The sequence below is a fragment of the Rattus norvegicus genome, chromosome 1 (assembly GCF_036323735.1).
Source record: "Rattus norvegicus strain BN/NHsdMcwi chromosome 1, GRCr8, whole genome shotgun sequence".
Taxonomy (NCBI): domain Eukaryota; kingdom Metazoa; phylum Chordata; class Mammalia; order Rodentia; family Muridae; genus Rattus; species Rattus norvegicus.
Window position 1 is genome coordinate 28064388 of NC_086019.1, and position 19065 is coordinate 28083452.

Consider the following 19065-nt stretch of genomic DNA (forward strand, 5'->3'; position numbering starts at 1 on the left):
CATAAAAGAGCCAATCCTGCAGATCCAAAGCAGCTGGATCTCCATGACTCCGGGCAACAACAGGATATCTGAGAGAAGTTCCAATATGAATAGAGTAGCAGAAGTCAGAGGCCTCGAAACAGACCAATGTCTCATTGTCCTGAACATTTGCAAGTAACGATATATAGACAAAAGGTCACACTGAGTGGCACACTGGGACACATGGAGGGACAAGGAGATGAATGAAATTTGGGTGCATGATGTGAAATTCATAAAGAATGAATAAAAAGGCAAAAAGATTAAATTGGTTCTTTTAATAGAGGGGTGTAAAATACAGACAAGGACAAGGCTTTGTAACTAGGCTAACATTAGTTTGGGTCATTAACTTGGCACTGTGGGACCAACACAATAACTCTTCAGCTGAATCAGGATCCATTGAGATATGTGACTTAAATATAATATCTCAGGCCAGTTTTGATAATTGAAAAGCAGGCATATGGCCATTTGACTGCTGCTTTACAGTCTATTTGGATTCCAAAGTTCTCATAGGACCAACAGTACTGTATTTATTCTATTTATGTTACTGTATAAATATAGCATTATGTAACCAGACACATGTAACATGTAAGTGTATAACTGTATACATGTAACATGCCTGTATGGCTGTTTTTGTTTGTTTTTATTTCAAGACTTTAGTCCCACCAGCCATTGAGGAATGTTCCCCTCACACCTTATCCTCTCCAGCGTGAGCTGTTTGATCTTGGCTACCATGGCTGGCTTAAGATGAAATCTTCGTTTTGGTGTGCATTCCCTGATGACTAAGGATGCTGCCCATTTTTTAAAGTGTTCATTAGCAGTTTGTGCTTCATCTTTTGAGAACCACTGTTGAGAAATGTACCCGTGTTTCGTTTTGCTTCTTTGATGTCCAGTTTACATTTATTTGCTTGTTTTTTACTTTTTTATGTAATTTGGATATTAGCCTTCTATCACATGTGCAGTTGGTAAATATCTTTTCCCATTCTGTAGCCTGTTGCTTTCTACAAATAATGGTGTCCTTTGCCATAAAGAAACTTTTCATTTAGTAAGGTTCCACTTATTAATTGTTAATGGTCTATCCAAAAAGTGTTTTCCTGTGCCAATGAGTTTAAGGCTATTTCTTGGTTTCTCTCTTCTATCAGATTCAGTGTACCTGGCCTTCTATTAAGGCTTTGATCCATTTGGAGTTTAGTTTTGTTCAGGGTGGTGGATATTGATGTTTGCACTCTTTTAGATGCAGACATCCAGCTTGACCAGCATCATTTGTTGAAGGTGTCTTTTTTTTAAGTATGTATTCTGACTTCCTTATCAAAGATCAGGTGTTCATAGGTCTGTGGACGTATGTGGGTCTTCAGTTCTATTCAGTTGACCAACATGTCTGCCTTTATGCCAACAACTATAGCTCCATAGTACAGTTTGAGATCAGGATTGGTGATCCTTCCAGAAAGTTCTTTATGATTCCGAAAAAACAGCTATCCTGTGTGTGTGTGTGTGTGTGTGTGTGTGTGTGTGTGTGTGTGTGTGTTTTCCAATGAAGCTGAGAATTGTCATTTCATTTCCATAAAGAACAGTGCTGGGATTTGGATGGGGGATGTAGATCGCTTTTAGTAAGATGAACATTTTCACTCTATTAATCCTACCGATCCACAAGCATGGTCATGATCTTTCTGACATCTGATGTGTTCTTTGACTTGGTTTATTTTAGTAAGATGAACATTTTCACTATATTAATCCTACCGATCCACAAGCATGGTCATGATCTTTCTGTCATCTGATGTGTTCTTTGACTTGGTTTATTTTAGTAAGATGAACATTTTCACTCTATTAATCCAACTGATCCACAAGCATGGTCATGATCTTTCTGTCATCTGATGTGTTCTTTGACTTGGTTTATTTTGTTGTTTTGTTTTGTTTTTTAATATCTTAAGAGGGCAAACTTGTACAGTCAGTATGAAAATCAGTGTGGCAGTTCCTTAGGAAAGTGAAAATAGATACTTGTCTTAGTCAGGGTTCCTATTCCTGCACAAACATCATGACCAAGAAGCAAGTTGGGGAGGAAAGGGTTTATTCAGCTTGTACTTCTATGTTGCTGTTCATCACCAAAGGAAGTCAGGACTGGAACTCAAGCAGGTCGGGAAGCAGGGGCTGATGTAGAGGCCACGGACGTATGTTTCTTATTGGCTTGCTCCCCCTGGCCAGCTCAGCTTGCTCTCTTTTAGAACCCAAGACCACCAGCCCAGAGATGGCACAATGGGCTGCCCCCCCACTCCCTGATCACTAATTGAGAAACTGCTTTACAGCTGGGTCTCATGAAGGCATTTCCACAATTGAGGCTCCTTTTTCTGTGATAACTCCAGCTTGTGTCAAGTTGGCACACAAAACTAGCCAGTACACCACTCTTAGGCATATACCCAGAGTGCTTCATCCTTCAACAGAGACACTTGCAAAACTGTGTTCATCACTGCGCCATTTATAATAGTTGGACATTTGAAACAACCTAGATGTCATCTCCCTTTCCCCACCTGCTCTCTCCTCCTCTCATCCCCATCCACCCCTTGTTCACCAGAAGGATCTGTTCAGCTTTATTCACAGTAGCCAGAAACTCAAAATAACCCAGATGTGCATCACCCGAAGAATGGATAAAGAAAATGGACTACATTTACACAATGGAATATGGCTCAGAACCTTAAAAAGAAAATTATGAAATTTTCAGGTAAATCAGTAGAGCTAGGAAGAATAGTCTGAATGAGGTAACACACACACACCCCAAATACAAATATGGTGTGTATTTGCTTATATGTGGATGTTAGGTGTTAATTCCTTGGTAAGCAGGTTTTGATCCATATAACCGCAGTGATTAGTTATAGAGTACAGGTGAAGGATTGATCTCCTTAGGAAGAGGAAATAGAATATATAGTTAGGGATAGCTGGGATAGGAGGAATCAGAGGCGAGGGGGAGGTAAGGAGAATTAAGTGAGGGAATACAGGAGGGACAGCTGACATTTGAGAGATTGTAGGAAATGTACTGTAATAAATGCTTCTTAAAATATATGCATAAATCTACATGGAATCACCAAATATCAGGGAAGACACAGACCAAGGCTCTTGTACTGGGAATGGTTACATCTAATTGAGTTGCTGGCCAATGGGATCCTTGGAAACCACCAAACAACCCAGGCTGCTTCAAATCTATTGGTTGCCCTTCACTGTTGCGTGTAGTTTTAGAGTCACCACCACCTTTGCCCAGGATTAGACAACCCTCACTTGGCTTCTCTTTCTATTCACCTTTACTCTGGGGGATGACCACACTACCAGCTCCCTCCTAAGATCCTTGAATCTGTGGATAAAAGACACACACAGTTTCTTACTTTATAACTTGCCTTCTTGGCACAATTGCTGGGCACAGATATCTCCTGTCTGAAAAAGCATGTTCTTGCCAATTTATTCTGTCTCTCCACCTGCCCTAAATTTAGTGGCTAGTCCCACCTAGCCCCTGCCAAACATCCATGGCCACATGCCTGCATTGGAAGCCACAAGCTCCAGCTCCCCACAAGACCTCACATGAATGTTGCATTCTTCCTCCTCCAAAGCATGGCAGAAAAACCCCTCTTCTTTCTTGCATCTCCCTTTTTCTTCTCAAACCCAGAAGTCTCGCCTGTACCTTCTGCCCAGCAATTAGCCCCTGGCCGTCTTTACTGACAAATCAAGAACCAATTGCAGAACAGGACTTTTAACATCAGAACCTCCCCTTAGACGTCACAAATTGATGATGAGGCCCTATTGGTGAAGACAATAATTCACTGACATAATTTACTGACACCAAGAAGTCCAGCTAGTACCTACCTAGAGTCTTTCCCCTATTGAATAGTGTTTACAAGACTGGAAAGCACTGTGCACATAGCCAGCGGAAAAGGTAAACACCAACCAAGCTACAAATCCTGTGATCTATCATGGCGTCCTGCCTGCAAGATGTGCTGACAGTAGGAGTAACTAACCACTTTCTGATTAAATTTAAGGCCCACTCTGTGAAATGGAACCCATACCCAACACTATTTGGGTAAACAAGAACCTGAGACTACACAGGTCATGAACCTAGAGGAAAACCGAAATGTACCATTAAAATGACTCCTAATGACATCCTGCTGTACTCATAGATAAGTGTCTTGCCCAGCCATCATCAGAGAAACTTCCTCCTGCAATTGATGGAAACAAATACAGAGACCCCAACTGGACAATGTGCAGAGACTGAGAGACTTTGGAACACTTAGTCCTAAATGGGACGTTTCCATCAAATCCCTCTGACCAGGACTCAGGGAACTATGTAGAAGTGAGAGCAGAAAGGTAAGAGCCAGTTGGAATGGAAGAAACCAAGGAAACAAGGCTTTCTGGACACAACATGACTGACACACACATGAACTCAAAGAGTCTGAGGCAGCATGCACAGGGTCTACACAGGTCTAAGCCAGAGGGATCCCAGTGCTGAGAGGGGAAGCTAATGCAAGCTTCCATCTCTTACTTGCTTGGTTAGAGTTACTCCAAGAAATTATGTTGAGTCTATTATAAAAGGTGAAGGTGAACTTTCCGATTTCTTTTTCAGTCTTTTTGCCACGTGCGTGTGTGTGTGTGTGTGTGTGTGTGTGTGTGTGTGTGTGTGTGTGTGAGAGAGAGAGAGAGAGACAGAGACAGAGACAGAGACAGAGAGACAGAGAGACAGAGAGAGAGGGAGCTGAGAGCTGATATTTTGTGTTGTTTTGGTATTCTGATTTTTTTTCATAAAAGTGTTTATCTACTATACAAATTCCTAGTAAAGTTTTTAGGGTAATTTATTATAGTATCATATCATCTGTAAATCAAGATACTTTTATTTCTGCCTTTCTGACTTATATTCCCTTGATTTCCATCTGTTATATAATTGATCTAGCTAATACTATATTGGATGGATATGGAGAATGAACAACCTTGACTTGTTCCAGATTTTAGTAGAAATGCTTTGAATTCCTCTCCATTTAGGTTGATGTTTGCTGAGTCTTGCTGTCAGTTGCATTTAGTACACTGAGTTATGCCCCTTGCATCCCTACTCTCTCCAGGACTTTATCATGAGGGGGAGTTGGATTTTATCAAAGGCCTTTTCTACATCTAATGGCATTTGGGTTTTTTCCTTTCAGTGTGTTGATGTGGTGGGTTACATTTATCAATTTATGATGTTGAACATCTCTGCATTTCCGAGATGAGTCTATTTGGTCATGGTAGATGATCCTTTGGATGTGTTCTTTTACTTGATTTGTAAGTATATTGTTGAGAATTTTTGCAGCTGAGTTCCTAAGAGGAAGTGGTTTGTCATTCTCTCTGTTTGCTCTTTATGTGGTTTAGGTATCAGGGTTGTTGTGGACTCTTAAAAGAATTAGGCAGTGTTCCTTCTATTTTGTGGAGTAATTTGAGTAGTATTGGAGTTAATTCTTCTTTGGAAATCTTGTAGAATTCTCTGCTTCATCCATCTGGCCCTGGGCTTTTTGGTTTTGGTTGGCTGACTTAATTGCTGCTTGTATTTTTACTGGGGATTATAGAACTATTTAAATTGTTTATCTGTTCTTGATTTAACTTTGATGGAAGGTTACATACATATCAGGAAATTTATGCCTTTTTTTTTAGGTTTTCCAATCTGAGGAAGTACAGGTTTCTAAAGTTTATCCTTATGATCCTCTTGATTTTCTTGCTATCTGTTGTTATGTCCCCCATTTATCCCTAATTTTATTAATTTGGATCATCTCTCTCTCTTTTAGTTCATTTGACTAAAAGTTCATCAATCATTTTCTCAAAGAAAACAACTGTTCACTTCATTGTTTCTTTGTTGTTGCTGTTGTTGCCTTGTTTGTTTATTTCAGTCCTTAATTTGCATATTCCTTACCATCTCCTCCTTCGGGATATTTCTTCTTTTTGTTATAGAGCTCTCAGATGCTGTTAAACTACTGATATGAAGCCTCTCTAGTTTTTTTGTGGACACAATGCTATGACCTTGTCCCTTACAACTGCTTCTTCATTGCATCCCATAAGTTTGGGTATGTGAGTTCATTCAATTCTAGAAAGTTTATATTTATTTCTCAATCTCTGGCTTGAGCCATTTTTCCTTTAGTAGCGAGTTTTCATGAGTTTGTAAGCTTTCTGTTGTTTCTGCTATTGATATCCGGCTTTCATCTGTGGTGCTGAGATTATTGTATTTAAGTTTTTTTGGGAACAGTAGTCTGGACTGGCCATCTGTGGTCTTTTAAACTCTATGGAACATCTGTTCAGGCCTTTCTACACTTTTAACTCTCCATTGAGAAATCCAGTGTTATTACCATAGGTCTGCATTTATTTGTTATGTGGTCTTATTCCCTTGCAACTTTTAATATTATTTGTTCTGTACATTAGTGTTTTGATTATCATGTGTCAAGGGTAATTTCTTTTTTAGTACAGTATTTGGTCTTACCATGTATGCCTCTTGCACCTTGATAGGAATCTCTTACTTAGGGTTAAGAAAATTTTCCTCTATGATTTTGTAGAAAATATTTTCTGTGCTTGTATTGTATTGATTTGTATTTCTTCTTCTTTATTTCTATTATTTGTAGATTTTGTCTTTTTATAATGTACCAGATTTCCTGAGTATTTTGTGCCTGTTTTTTTGTTTGTTTGTTTGTTTGGTTGGTTGGTTGGTTGGTTGGTTGGTTTTTGGGGTTTTTTGTTTGTTTTTTTTTTAAGATTTAACATTTTCTGCAACTGAGATATCTCCATTTCTTATGTCTTCAGTGCCTGAGATTCTTTCTTCTATCTCTTTTTTATTAATCATTTTCTTCATTTGAATTTTAAATGATATCCCTCTTCCCAGTTATCCCTCCACAAACACCCCATTACATCCTCCCTCTTCCCCATCCCCTTTGCCTCTGAGTGTGCTCCTCCACCCACTCATCCACTCCTGCCTGACTGTTCTAGCATCCCCTATGCTGGGGCATCAGACTTCCACAGGACCAAGGGCCTCCCCTCCCATTGATGTCAGATAAGGCCATCCTCTGCTTCATATGTATCTGGAGCCATTGCTCTCTCCACTTATACTCTTTGGTTGGTGGTTTTGTCCCTGGGAGCTCTGGGTGGCCCAGTTAGTTGATTTTGGTCTTCCTATTCAGTCCTTCCCCTAGTTCTTCCATTGGAGTTCCCAGGCTCAGTCTGATGGTTGACTGTGAGTATCTGCATCTGTATTGGTCATGTATTGGTAGAACCTCTCAGGAAACAGGAGCTCCATACTAGGCTCCTGTCAGCAAGCACTTCTTGGTATCAATAACAGTGTAGAGGTTTGGTGTCTACAGATGGGATGGATCCCTAGTGGGGCTGTCTCTGGATGGCCTTTCCTTCAGTCCCTGTTCTATTTTTTATCCTTATCTTTCCTTTGGATAGACACATTTCTGGGTTAAGAATTTTGAGATGGATGGGTGGGTGGCCTCATTCCTCAACTGGGGGCCATGCCTATCTTCTGGAGGAGGTCTCTACAGGTTGTATCTCCCCTTTGTTGAGAATTTTGACAAAAATCATCACCGTTGGGTCCTGTGAGCCTCTCACTCCTCTGGAGTCTGGGAGTTTCTAGTGGCTACTCCCAGTTCCCTATCCCCCTCTGCTACATATTTCTATTCAAATTCTTGAACCTCAGTACTTCTCTCCTGTCCATTCCAATACCTAATCCTGCCCCTTTTTTTCTTCACCCTCTGCTCTCTCTCTCCCAGGTTCCTTCTTCCTTCTACATCCTGTGATTGTTTTGTTCCCCGTTCTGTATGGGATTGAAGCATCTACACTTTGGTCTTCCGTCTTCTTAAGCTCCATATGGTTTGTGGGTTGTATCATGGGTATTCTGAGGTTTTGAGCTAATATTCACTTATTAGTGAGTACATACCATGTGTGTTCTTTTGTGACTGGGTTACCTCACTCAGGACAGTAATTCCTAGTTTCATCCATTTGCCTGAGAATTTCATGAACAGTTTTTAATAGCTGAGTAGTGCTCCATTTTTCTATTGAGGGATATCTTGGCTATTTCCAGCTTCTGGCTATTATAGATAAGGATGCTATGAACATAGTAGAGCATGTGTCTTTGTTATGTGTTGGAAAATCTTTTGGGTATATTCCCAGAAGTGGTATAACTGGGTCTTCAGGTAGAAACATTTCCATTTTTCTGAGGAACCACCAAACTGATTTTCCAGAGTGGTTTTACCAGCTTGCAATCCCACCAGCAATGGATGAGTGTTCCTCTTTCTCCACATCTTCACTAGCATCTTCTGTTGCGTGCATTTTTTGTCTTAGCCATTCTGATTTGTGTGAGGTGGAATCTCAGGGTTGTTTTGATTTGCATTTTCCTGATGACTAAGGATATTGAACATTGCTTTAGGTGCTTCTCAGCCATTCATTATTCCTCAGCTGAGAATTCTTTGTTTAGCACTGTTCCCTACTCTTAAGAGGATTATTTGATTCTCTGGAGTCTAACTTCTTCAGTTCTTTGTGTATTTTGGATATTAGCCCTCTTTTGGATGTAGGATTAGTGAAGATCTTTTCCCAATCTGTAGGTTGCTGTTTTGCCCTAGACAGTGTCCTTTGCCTTACAGAAGCTTTTCAGTTTTATGAGGTCCCATTTGTCAATTTTTGATCTTAGAGCATGAACCATTGCTGTTACGTTCAGGAAATTTTTCCCAGTGCCAATGTGGTCAAGGTTCTTTCCCACTTTTTCTTCTATTAGATTCAGCATATCTGGTTTTGTGTGGAGGTCCTTGATCCACTTGGACTTGAGCGTTGTACTAGGCAATAAGAATAGATCAATTCACATTCTTCTACATGCTGAGCACCAATTGAATCCCACCATTTGTTGAAAATGCTATCTTTTCCCCACTCGATGGTGTAGGCTTCTTTGTCAAAGATCAAGTGACCATAGATGTGTGGGTCTTTTATTCTATCCCACTGATGTACCTGCCTGTCTGTACCATACCACATGGCTTTAATCACTATTGCTCTGTAGTACAGCTTGAGGTCAGGGATCGTGATTCCCCCAGTTCTTTCATTGCTGAAAGGGGTCTCCACTATTCTAGGTTTTCTGTTATTCCAGATGAATCTGAGAATTGCTCTTTATATCTCTGTGAAGAATTGAGTTGGAATTTTGATGAGGATTACATTGTAGTTTGCATTTTGTAAGACGGCCATTTTTACTATGTTAATCCTACCACTCATTTATGAGTATAGGAGATCTTTCCATCTTCTGAGGTCTTCTTTGATTTCTTTCTTCAGAGACTTGAAGTTCTTGTCATACAGATCTTTCACTTGCTTGGTTAGAGTCACACCAAGATACTTAATATTGTGACTATTGTAAAGGATGTCATTTCCCCAATTTCTTTCTCAGCTTGTTTATCCATTGCTGAAGCTGTTTGTCAGCTGTAGGAGTTCTGTGATGTAGTTTTTGGGGCCACTTATGTATACTATCTGTCTTAGGGTCTTATTGCTGTGAACAGACATCATGACCAATGTAAGTTTCATAAGAGACAACATTTAATTGGGGCTGGCTTACAGGTTCAGAGGTTCAGCCCATTATCATCAAGGCAGAAGCATAGTAGCATCCAGGCAGCCATGGTGCAGGAGGAGCTGAGTTCTACATCTTCACCCAAAGGAAGCCAGGAACAGACCGAGCATCCCCAGGCAGCTAGGGGGAGGGTCTCCAAGCCCACCCAACAGTGACACACTTCCTCCAACAAGGCCACACTGTCTAATAGTACCACTCCCTGGGCCAAGCATATACAAACCATCATCACACTATCTTATCTGCAAATCGTAATATCTTGACTTCCTCCTTTCCAATTTGTGTCCCTTTGATTTCCTTTTGTTGCCTAATTTCTCTAGATAGAACTTATATTGAATAGATAGGGGGAGCGTGTGCGGCATTGTTTTGTCTCTGATTTTAGTGGGATTGCTTTATTCTCTCTCCATTTAATTCAATGTTGGCTATTGGTTTGCTGTATATTGCTTTTATTATATTTAGGTATGGACCTTGAATTCCTGATCTTTCCAATACTTTTCACATGAAAGGGTGTTATATTTTGTCAAAGACTTTTTCAGCATCTAATGAGATGATCATGTGGGGTTTTGTTTTTGAGGTTGTTTTTATGGTTGGATTACCTTGATAGATTTCTACATATTTAATTTTCCATCTCTTGTATTCTTTCAGTGAGTCTTACCTCTGGGTTTTTTGTCTGATTTCAAGTTTTCATTTCTAATTTTACCTCATGTTTTTCTGTTTTGTTGTGTTGTGTTTTGTGTTTGTGATTGTGTTCCTACTTTAATCTCTTCATCTTTCTTATCATTTTATTCCACTGGCCATGTTTTTATAGACATTATAAAAGGATTATTCATATCTTCTATACACTTTTTGAACATATCCTTAATAGCTTTGTTGAAGTCCTTCTCTTGTGCTTCAGCTGTACTGCATTTCTCAGGGCTACTGTAATGGGGCTGCTAGAGACATATTTCTCAGGGATAATGAATATGTGTTTGTGCTGGTGTCTAGGCATCTGGATATAGGGCGATTGTGATTTTTTTGCGTTGGTTTATGGTCTTATCTATGTCGGATAAGTCTTGTTCCCTGGTTTCTGTTTCCCTTTCTGGATCTTAGAAACTTGTACTGACTATGGTTTGTCTGATAAGGAGTATTTTTAAGACCCTGCAGGTGTGGTTCCTGGGGGGTCCCAGACAGAATATATTTCTAGAGACTTACATAACAAACTAGGACTGGGCAAGAAGGGGCTGTGTGAAGAGGTCCACGGGAAGGAGGAAAGCTGGGTCTGCCAAGAGATTTGGCAGGGAGTATGGGCCCCTGTAAGGAGTTTGCTACAGGAATGGAGATGAGACTGGAGAATTTTAAATGCAGGACACAAAGGACAATGAAGATTGCTGAGCCCCATTTTTGTCAAAAATCAGTAGAAACTGTACATACTCTAGGCCCTCATCTTTCAGTCATCATTCACATGACATGCATGACTTGTCGCTCTGTGGTGGTGTGTAGGGGAGAGACATTCTTAATCTTTCTTACACATTTTGCTCCGTGTCTTGTTGGAGCAATCTTGTCCTTCCCAAAGGCTGTTCTATATGAACTGATTATCTTCTGGGGTTTCAGTTTTGTCCTGGGGATCATGTGGAATGTGTGCCTTAGTGTTTCCGCAGGGCTAATGTCACTGCAGGATGGTTGTTACAAGATCCTCCTCTTACTGCCGATGTATCCATGGCAGCTCTGCCACATAACATTTCAAAAATAAGTGAAGCTTCTGGACGCATTTGTGGGTGCCCTGGATTCTCCAGGCACCACAGGCCAGTGAGAGCTTCAGCCAGATCCTCTTTATCACAGGACAGGTTACAGACTGCGTCATCATGGGGCTGGTCTGTGGTACAAGAACAGTATCAGAACCACAAGTGCTTCCCACCTTCTCCTCTCTGGGGAACCATTTATTCCTGTGTTTTCTTGAAGTGTGGCTGTTCCAGCCTCTGCATGTTGCCACATCAAAAATTAGAAAATACTTTTCTGCCCTCCGGTTGTTTATAGGCAAAGTGCATGTGATCAGTCAGTTCAAGTGCAGCCCACTAAAGAATAATGAGTTCTCAGTGGAAGGGTTTGTTTTTATTCCATGCATCCATCCATCCATCCATTCTTCCACTCATATCTATTTATGTAGTCTGTCATTCAGCTCTGAGTTTGAAAAGTAGTCAGGTTGCCTTGAAGACAGCTGCAGGGAAGGAAAGTTTATCTGAAGCCTCACATCATGTCTCTCTCCCTGTGTGGGCTACATTCTCCGCCCCTGAACACATAAGACAGTGAAAGGTGAACCTATATGACACAGGCAAATTCTGTGACAGCGTACTATGTTCACATCTTTTTAAATTGTATATTTTATTTTCAAAATTATGTGTATAAGTATGCGTTGGTGAGGTGTACGCGAAGGGTTCTGAAGGTACCTGGAAGAGAATGGGGGACTAGAGACGCGAAGAAGGACGCTAAGACAAGAGTCTGATCAAGGCGACAATTTTATTTTTCCCCAAGGCTGAATTTATACCCTAACATGGGTAACAGAGGGAGGGGGGAAGTGTGAAACATTTACGCAGGCCAAGGACACAATATTCGTGTGGTCAGGGAGTAGGCTGATGTTAACAGGTTGTCAGAAAGGTCATAGGTTTGTCATATTATTAGTCAGCAGAAGAATTTTATCATATTATTATTATTTTACTTGACCACCAGATTTGTATTAGTCTTCTGCAGCTGTCTGGGGATTTTCCATGAACCTAGTCATACTTAATTCTAACATTAACAGTGGAGGGCTTCAAGGGCATCGCTCCCAACAGTGAGGGGTGTATGCATGTGAGCGCAGGGCACTCTGGGAGTCCAAAAGAGGGTGTGGGATGCCCTTGAGCTGGAGTTGCAGGGAGTTGGGAGCTACCAGACTCAGGGACTAAAGTCAGGCCCTCCATTAAGAGTAGTGCGTGCTCTTAACCACTGTGCAGGCTCTCCAGCCCCTCGTTTGCACTCTGGGTACCCCTTCCCATCCACAGTTTTTATTATTTCTTTATTTCTTTTGTTTTAGACTTCTCAATATTTGCTTTCCTGGAGACCATCATAAGTTTGTTTTTTGTTTCGGTTTGGTTTGGTTTTTTTTTTTTTTTGGTTGTTTTGGGGTGGGGGGTGTCAGAATTTTGATTGGTTTTCAATCGAGAGTAAATTAGTATGAAGTCTTTCAGGTTGCAGAGATGGGCGATGGCTGAATGCATACATCTTACCTCAAGTGTTGTCACTTTTGCCTGAAGGCTTGTTGGAGACGGAGCCACTTCAAGGAAGAGATGGGGACGCAATAGGCAGTGCTGACCTCTCTAGCATGCTTTCTGAGGAGGAGAAGGACGAGCTAAAGGCAGAGTTAGTTCAGGTATGTTTAGCCATTTTCTCTTTCTATCTTTAGTTCGCTACAGGTCCCATATTGCAATTATGTTGTCTTTCCTGTAATAAAGTGTAATAAATGGATACAGCGCAGAATGACTCATTTTCCCAAGGTGTTTCTGTAATGCTGGTTATGTTTGCAGTGGTAAAGTGGGTGGCTGTACTGCTTAATCCACAGTAACAATTAGAGGTAAGTATGCGCTTCTTGTTTTCCTATTTTGGATTTGTGAATGTTAAATCACTTATGAACCAAATGCAACGTGTTGAAAACCGTGGCATAAACCAGGTGTGGTTGCACATACTTGTTATTCTTGCCTTCAGACTCTGGGGCAAGAAGACGAAGAGCTTGAGCTTGTGGGTATGGGATGAGTTCCAGGCTAGCCTGGGCTACACAATAAGACCTTGTCTCAAAAATGAAACTAAAGTAACTAATCTCCTTAAGAGGAATTCCTTAAAATTCTTATTATTTTAATAAAATTTTCAATCATGGAGTGGCTGACTTGGCTCTTTTGCAGAAGAATCAGGCTGTGGGAGTGGAGAGTTAAGCTACAGTTAATTAGGCCTTAATTAGAGCTTTTGCAGCTGTCGTAGGAACTCATCCTAGAGAAAATGCCAGGTACACCTACATACTGGTCTGTGGCAGGCCTTTTGCTGGCAACCGAAAAAGTGACCGTTGACTCACTGCTTAGGGGGTCTCTTCTTTGGAGAGGGATGGAGAAGGGCTCCTGGAGCAGAGTAAAGCAGGAGGATAGGAGAGGCTCAATCCTCCATAGATCCTGTATCTGGTTCACAGGCCAGGAAGCTCTTGTTCTCTGAAAAAGCAAGGCTTTGCCTTCCTGCTGTCACCTCATTGGTTTAGGGCACAGCCTTGAGCTCCACCACACCTGATGCACTTTGGTAACTCAGTGTCCTGGTAAGATCTTAATTAAATGCAATATATTCAATTTCGTTCTTTAATTGTTTACATTGTGTTTTGTTGAGGCTGAGTCTTTCTATGTAACCCAGGCTCACTCAGAATTAGTAATCCTTCTGGCCATCCTTCTGGGTTGAGTGTATAGATGGTTACCAATATACCCTGCTATAAGTTTCCATTTTATGTTTATTGACACATGATCGTATCCATGGGGTACAGTATGATGCATGCATCTATGTGAATAGTATGTGGCAGTCAAGTAGGGATGTATTTTATGCAGTACCTCACACACCTAGCTTTTCTTTGTGAGACCATTTAGTCTCTTATTTCGGTAATATCACCCTACTGTACAGGGGGACGTCAGAACTTACTCCTATCTAAAGTAAGTTTGTATCCTTTGACCATGTTCCCCTCATCTCCCTGCCCAGCCTCCACGTACCACAATTGGGCTCTGCTTCTATGCTTTTTGGATCAAATACAGATGAGATCATGTAGTACTTGTTTCTCTATGCTTGCCTTCAAAATAATTTCATTTTAAAATAGAAGACCAACTTGGTCCTAACACAACTGCCAAGTATTTCAGCAAATACATGCTGGGCCTCATCAAACAGCATATTCTGGCTGTCTTTGCTAGGTCTGTGTATGGTCACACATGTCAGAGTGCAGAACAGAGGTGACCTTAATGTGTAAATAGGCTGACTTTATATGGTTTCATGACTCAAGAGTGTTTCACAACCTGTGTGTGTCAAGTATAATGTCGAAAAATTACATTCTGTAAACTGCTATAGGCTAATTGATTGATTTGGAGCTTCTTGGGTATATCAATTCCTTACCACAGGAGCACTCAGTAGCAGTTCAAGAAGGCTTCCGTACCAGAGTGCCGACTGTAAGGTGCCTTGATTCATCTGGGCTCTGGGATTACTGGGCTGTGCACACGTACATCAGTCTTCATTGTGTTCTAAGAATCTCACGGTGGACATATATTATTTTCAAGGGAACCTTAACGCACACTGCCAGCAACAACATTCTCAGAATTCCCTGTCTTCCTGGTCACAGCAGTAAGCGTTTACCAAGTTTCTTTCCTAAGACCTTGGGTTTCAGGCTCCAGATGGTAACACCGGATCCTTTCTAACTGTGCTCATGTTACTGGGTCTCATGGTCCCATCCTTCACAGTGCACTGACTTTTAATGCTTTCTGTTTTACTTCTGGATGCTTCGGAGATAATCACCCAGGTCAAAGTTAGCATCACGAAATCCAGGTGCTTTTGTGCAGTGTCTGTTCACAGACAGTGAAGGACAGGAAGTGCATCTTTGCTGTTTCTCTCACCCATTTCCACTTCTACCCCACTACCCCCACCTTGAGCTTGCCCTTTTTTAAAATTGTCTTTCACACACGCGCACGCGCGCGCGCAGACACACACACACACGCACACACACACACACACACTTTCTCGGCAGCACTACAGGTCCTGCATAGCTCACACACATTCAGACTTTACTTGCAGGCTAGGATCTAGTTAGCATGAGAACCCACTCTCAGCAGCCTTAGTCCTTTCAGAAAGCCCAGCTCAACTCTCCAGCCTCCACAGGTGGTCAGAAGTAGCTGGAAGGTCTTATTAGGCAGGGGTTTTTTAGGCATGGGGTATGAAGAGTCCTCAGGGGCCAGCACCATAGCTCAGCAGGTGAAGGTGCCTGTGGCCAAGCCTAATGACTTGAATTGGATCCCTGAGATCCACACGGTGGAAGGAGAGATCAAGTCCCACAAGCTGTCCTGTGGCCTCCACATGTGCACCATGGCATGTGCGTGCCCTTTCCATTCAAAAATAAATAAATATTTTTTAAACATTTAAAGATTCTGCAGAGAGCAGTCTCTTGAGGCAAAGTGCAGTCCTGTGTCAATGAGGACTTCTGTGTATAAGGACTTCTTCTTTCCAACTGTTTGCCCAAAGCAGTCTTGGGTCAGACGGATAGTCAGAGTCTAGTTCACTCCTCATTTCCTCAGAGTTTCCCATTGCCCTCTGTCCTCCCCTACTTAGCTGTTAGTGTCTGGACGAGGGTCTTCTAAGTCTACTCACCCACACGGTTTGACCACAGTTTGAACTGTAGGAGGTTTTTTGTTTTGTTTTTTTAAATGTTATACCCATATTCTTAAGACCCCATGAAAGCAGTCTATCATCCCTGTCCCAGTGCAGTGACTTTTCCACCGATTATAATTAGCTCGAGTTATTTTGCAACTTGATAAAAAAAAAATCTATATTGGTAATGCCCAAAATGGAATATGCGTTTTTATGCATCTTATCACTAAATCACAAAATACTATTTCATTCCAGATATTCGTCTGTCTCATGATATATGTGGACTCACATTTGGTGTCTAAGTTCTTTTTCCTAAGCCTAATATTTCAAAGTTCATCCATGCGGTAGCATGTATTAAGAGTTAGTCTGTGTCTGTCTGTCTGTCTCTCTCTCTCTCTCTTTTTCACCCTCCCCCTCCCCTCTCGCCCCTCTCTCCCCCATCTCCCCTCTCCCCTCTCCCTCTCCTTCTCCCTCCCCCTCTCCCTTTCCTTCTCCCTCTCCCTCTCTCTCTCTTTTTCTCATTTTGGTTTTTTAAGTCAAGTCTTCTCTGTGTAGCCCTGGATGTCCTAGAACTCACTCTGTAGACCAGGCTGGCCTAGAATTCACAGAGATCCTACCTGCCTCAGCTTCCCGAATTCTGGGACTAAAGACATGTGCCTGGTGAGAGTTCATTTCTTGTTATGTACCCTATTTTATGCATATACACAGTTCGCTTATGTTCAAACTTTGAGGGGCATTTGGGCTGTTTCCTTCATGGTAATTAACATACAAATTCTCAGTTTCTTGGGGTATATGTGGAGAAATGGCACTACTAGGCCAGATGGCAGTTCACTATTTAGTTTCAAGAAACCAGACAGTTTTCTACAGTGCTGAAACTATCTTAGTTTTTCATCAGCGACATATAAAGTTTCCCTTCATACATTCCTTCAACTTAGCACTTATGGTTTTCTTGCTGGCCATATTTAATCAGTTAAAATGACTCACCTTGGTGTACATGCTTCTCACATGGAGATTTATGATATAGATCAAAGAGCCCTAAACAGTGAGTTCCAGGCCAGCCAAGATGATACAGTGAGGTCATGTTTCAAATAAATATTTAAATACATAAAAAGGAATCAAAGAACCAATTCATTTTTAATGAAGTACTTTGAAACTGAAGGAAAGAAAATTCTAAATTTTTTGGTCAATGTGATTTACCTGCACTTAATCTCACTCTAGATTTGATGTGATAAACAGAAGTGATTACAATATAGACTTTACATGCCACCTGCAGCAGAATATCTCGGGGTACTTTTCAGAATTTATAAGATGTCTGGCATTGCTTGATACTTCAAGATCTTGGGATAAGGTCACCCACATACATGGTATTCTACACTATACATATGCCCTCAGGATAATTTTTATGAACTGTGGTTAAATCACTGCTATCATTGAACCCCCAAAATTCAGGGCTATGCTATTGGGGGGTCATAGTTTCAGAAGTTTTGATCCATGATTACTTGGCCATATTGCTGTAGACCTACATCATGGTGGGCTAGAAGCATAGAACAAAACGCTGGTGGAAGAAGCCAGCATTCCATCATTCCTGAGAGCACGTGCAGACTCCCTCCCAAGAGGTTCCACTTCCCAAAGTTTCCATCATCTCTGAGTCTGGAAACCATGCCTTCAATATGTGGGCCTTGGAGAGCATGCTCCAGCTTCAAACTATAGAAATTGTGAATGATGAGTAATGAGGAGGGTCAAACTTTTATTAAATACTCCAATGGAAATTTTCTTTTACCCCTTTCTCTCCCTCCTAACACAAAAGTGATTCATTATGCTTCTGCAGCTCCATATGCGGAGGCTCAAATCGCAAGATAGGTAAGCCCTTTCCCCTTCCCCACACTGGTAACTTCCTTCTGCAAGTTAAATTGTTCCCCAAGAGTTTTATCACACGGTAGATACTACAGAAACACCCCAAGAAAGAACCAGATGTCCAGTAGTTTCAGGAACTCAAAATGCATAAAAGCAGGACACCTGCAGCTACCAAAGAGTCAAGGAAGTCACGACACTCAAGCATCTTCTCTGGGAAAGAACAGTAGATGCTCAGGCAGCAGACGGCATGCGGAAGGCACTTTGACAAAGATGAAAACATGGAATATGACGAGAACAGAGAAATGTGGTTTGGAAGTAACGCCCTGTTGTCAAGTAACAGGGAGACTAAAGCTTGTGCCCCAGGGTGGTCTGAGCATCCTCGTTCTGCAGCCTCTGCCTCAGCATGCGTACATACAGAAGTCTCCAGCACGAAAAGAAAGACGCGCTTTTACTGATTATGAACACATATGGAACATGTGATTCAGTCTTTTCTGGAAAGGCCTCCAAGAACATCCAGAAACATTTAACAAATATGCAAATTGGATAACCTGAACCCTTCAAGAACATCTTCCGATATTTGCTCTTTTCTAGTGTGCTATCTAAGAGTCTCCTAATCTGTACCTGTGCATCTTTTCCTGACGTGATTATCTCTCTGTGTTGGGAGCAAGTCGTGGGAGAGTACATGTTATCGTACATGAGTGCGTGGGTTCAATCCTCACCATAGCAAAAACAAAAGAAAAAAATCACAACATGATTTCCACTGTTTAGCACTGGGAAAAGCCTTCCTTGTGCCAGAGGAAATACTTTTTTTTTTTTAATGAAGTCACATTTCTTCAGCAGCTTTTCTCCAATGATGCAAGGAATGTGTTTTCAGGATGCCTTGCAGGGCTAGCCACAAGTTGTGGTCAGAGGTAAATGAGACGCGGCTTCCCATTTTAAACTCAGAACTCTCGGGATCTGGCAAACTCTGTTACCTCTGTACACATGGAGGACTGCGGACACCCTCATGAAGCTTTGCCTTGCCTTGCTGAAGGAAAGCACAAATGGTGGTTTTGCGCTCCCCAGAAGCAGAGATGGGAGAGTAATTGCTAATAGCAGAGCTCTCCGGGTAGTTGTAATACAAAGCATGGCATGTAGTTAAGTCAGACTCTGGGAAGCTTAAATTTATGTTAGAGGAAATTACAATACCCCAAACTTTGAGTATTTTGTGTAATTTCGTTGCTAGAAAATAACTTGCA

General features: G+C 41.4%; 1 protein-coding gene across 7 annotated transcripts in view; it reads left to right on the forward strand.

Moving 5' to 3' along the window:
• Tpd52l1 (TPD52 like 1) overlaps positions 1–19065 on the forward strand; it is a 118654-nt gene that overhangs the window by 73274 nt on the left and 26315 nt on the right. For all 7 annotated transcript variants that reach the window (XM_006227737.5, XM_008758674.4, XM_039091345.2 and 4 more), the window contains exon 2: positions 12859–12974. In XM_006227737.5, the coding sequence (XP_006227799.1) occupies positions 12859–12974 (116 nt within the window). The remainder of the gene's footprint in view (positions 1–12858; positions 12975–19065) is intronic.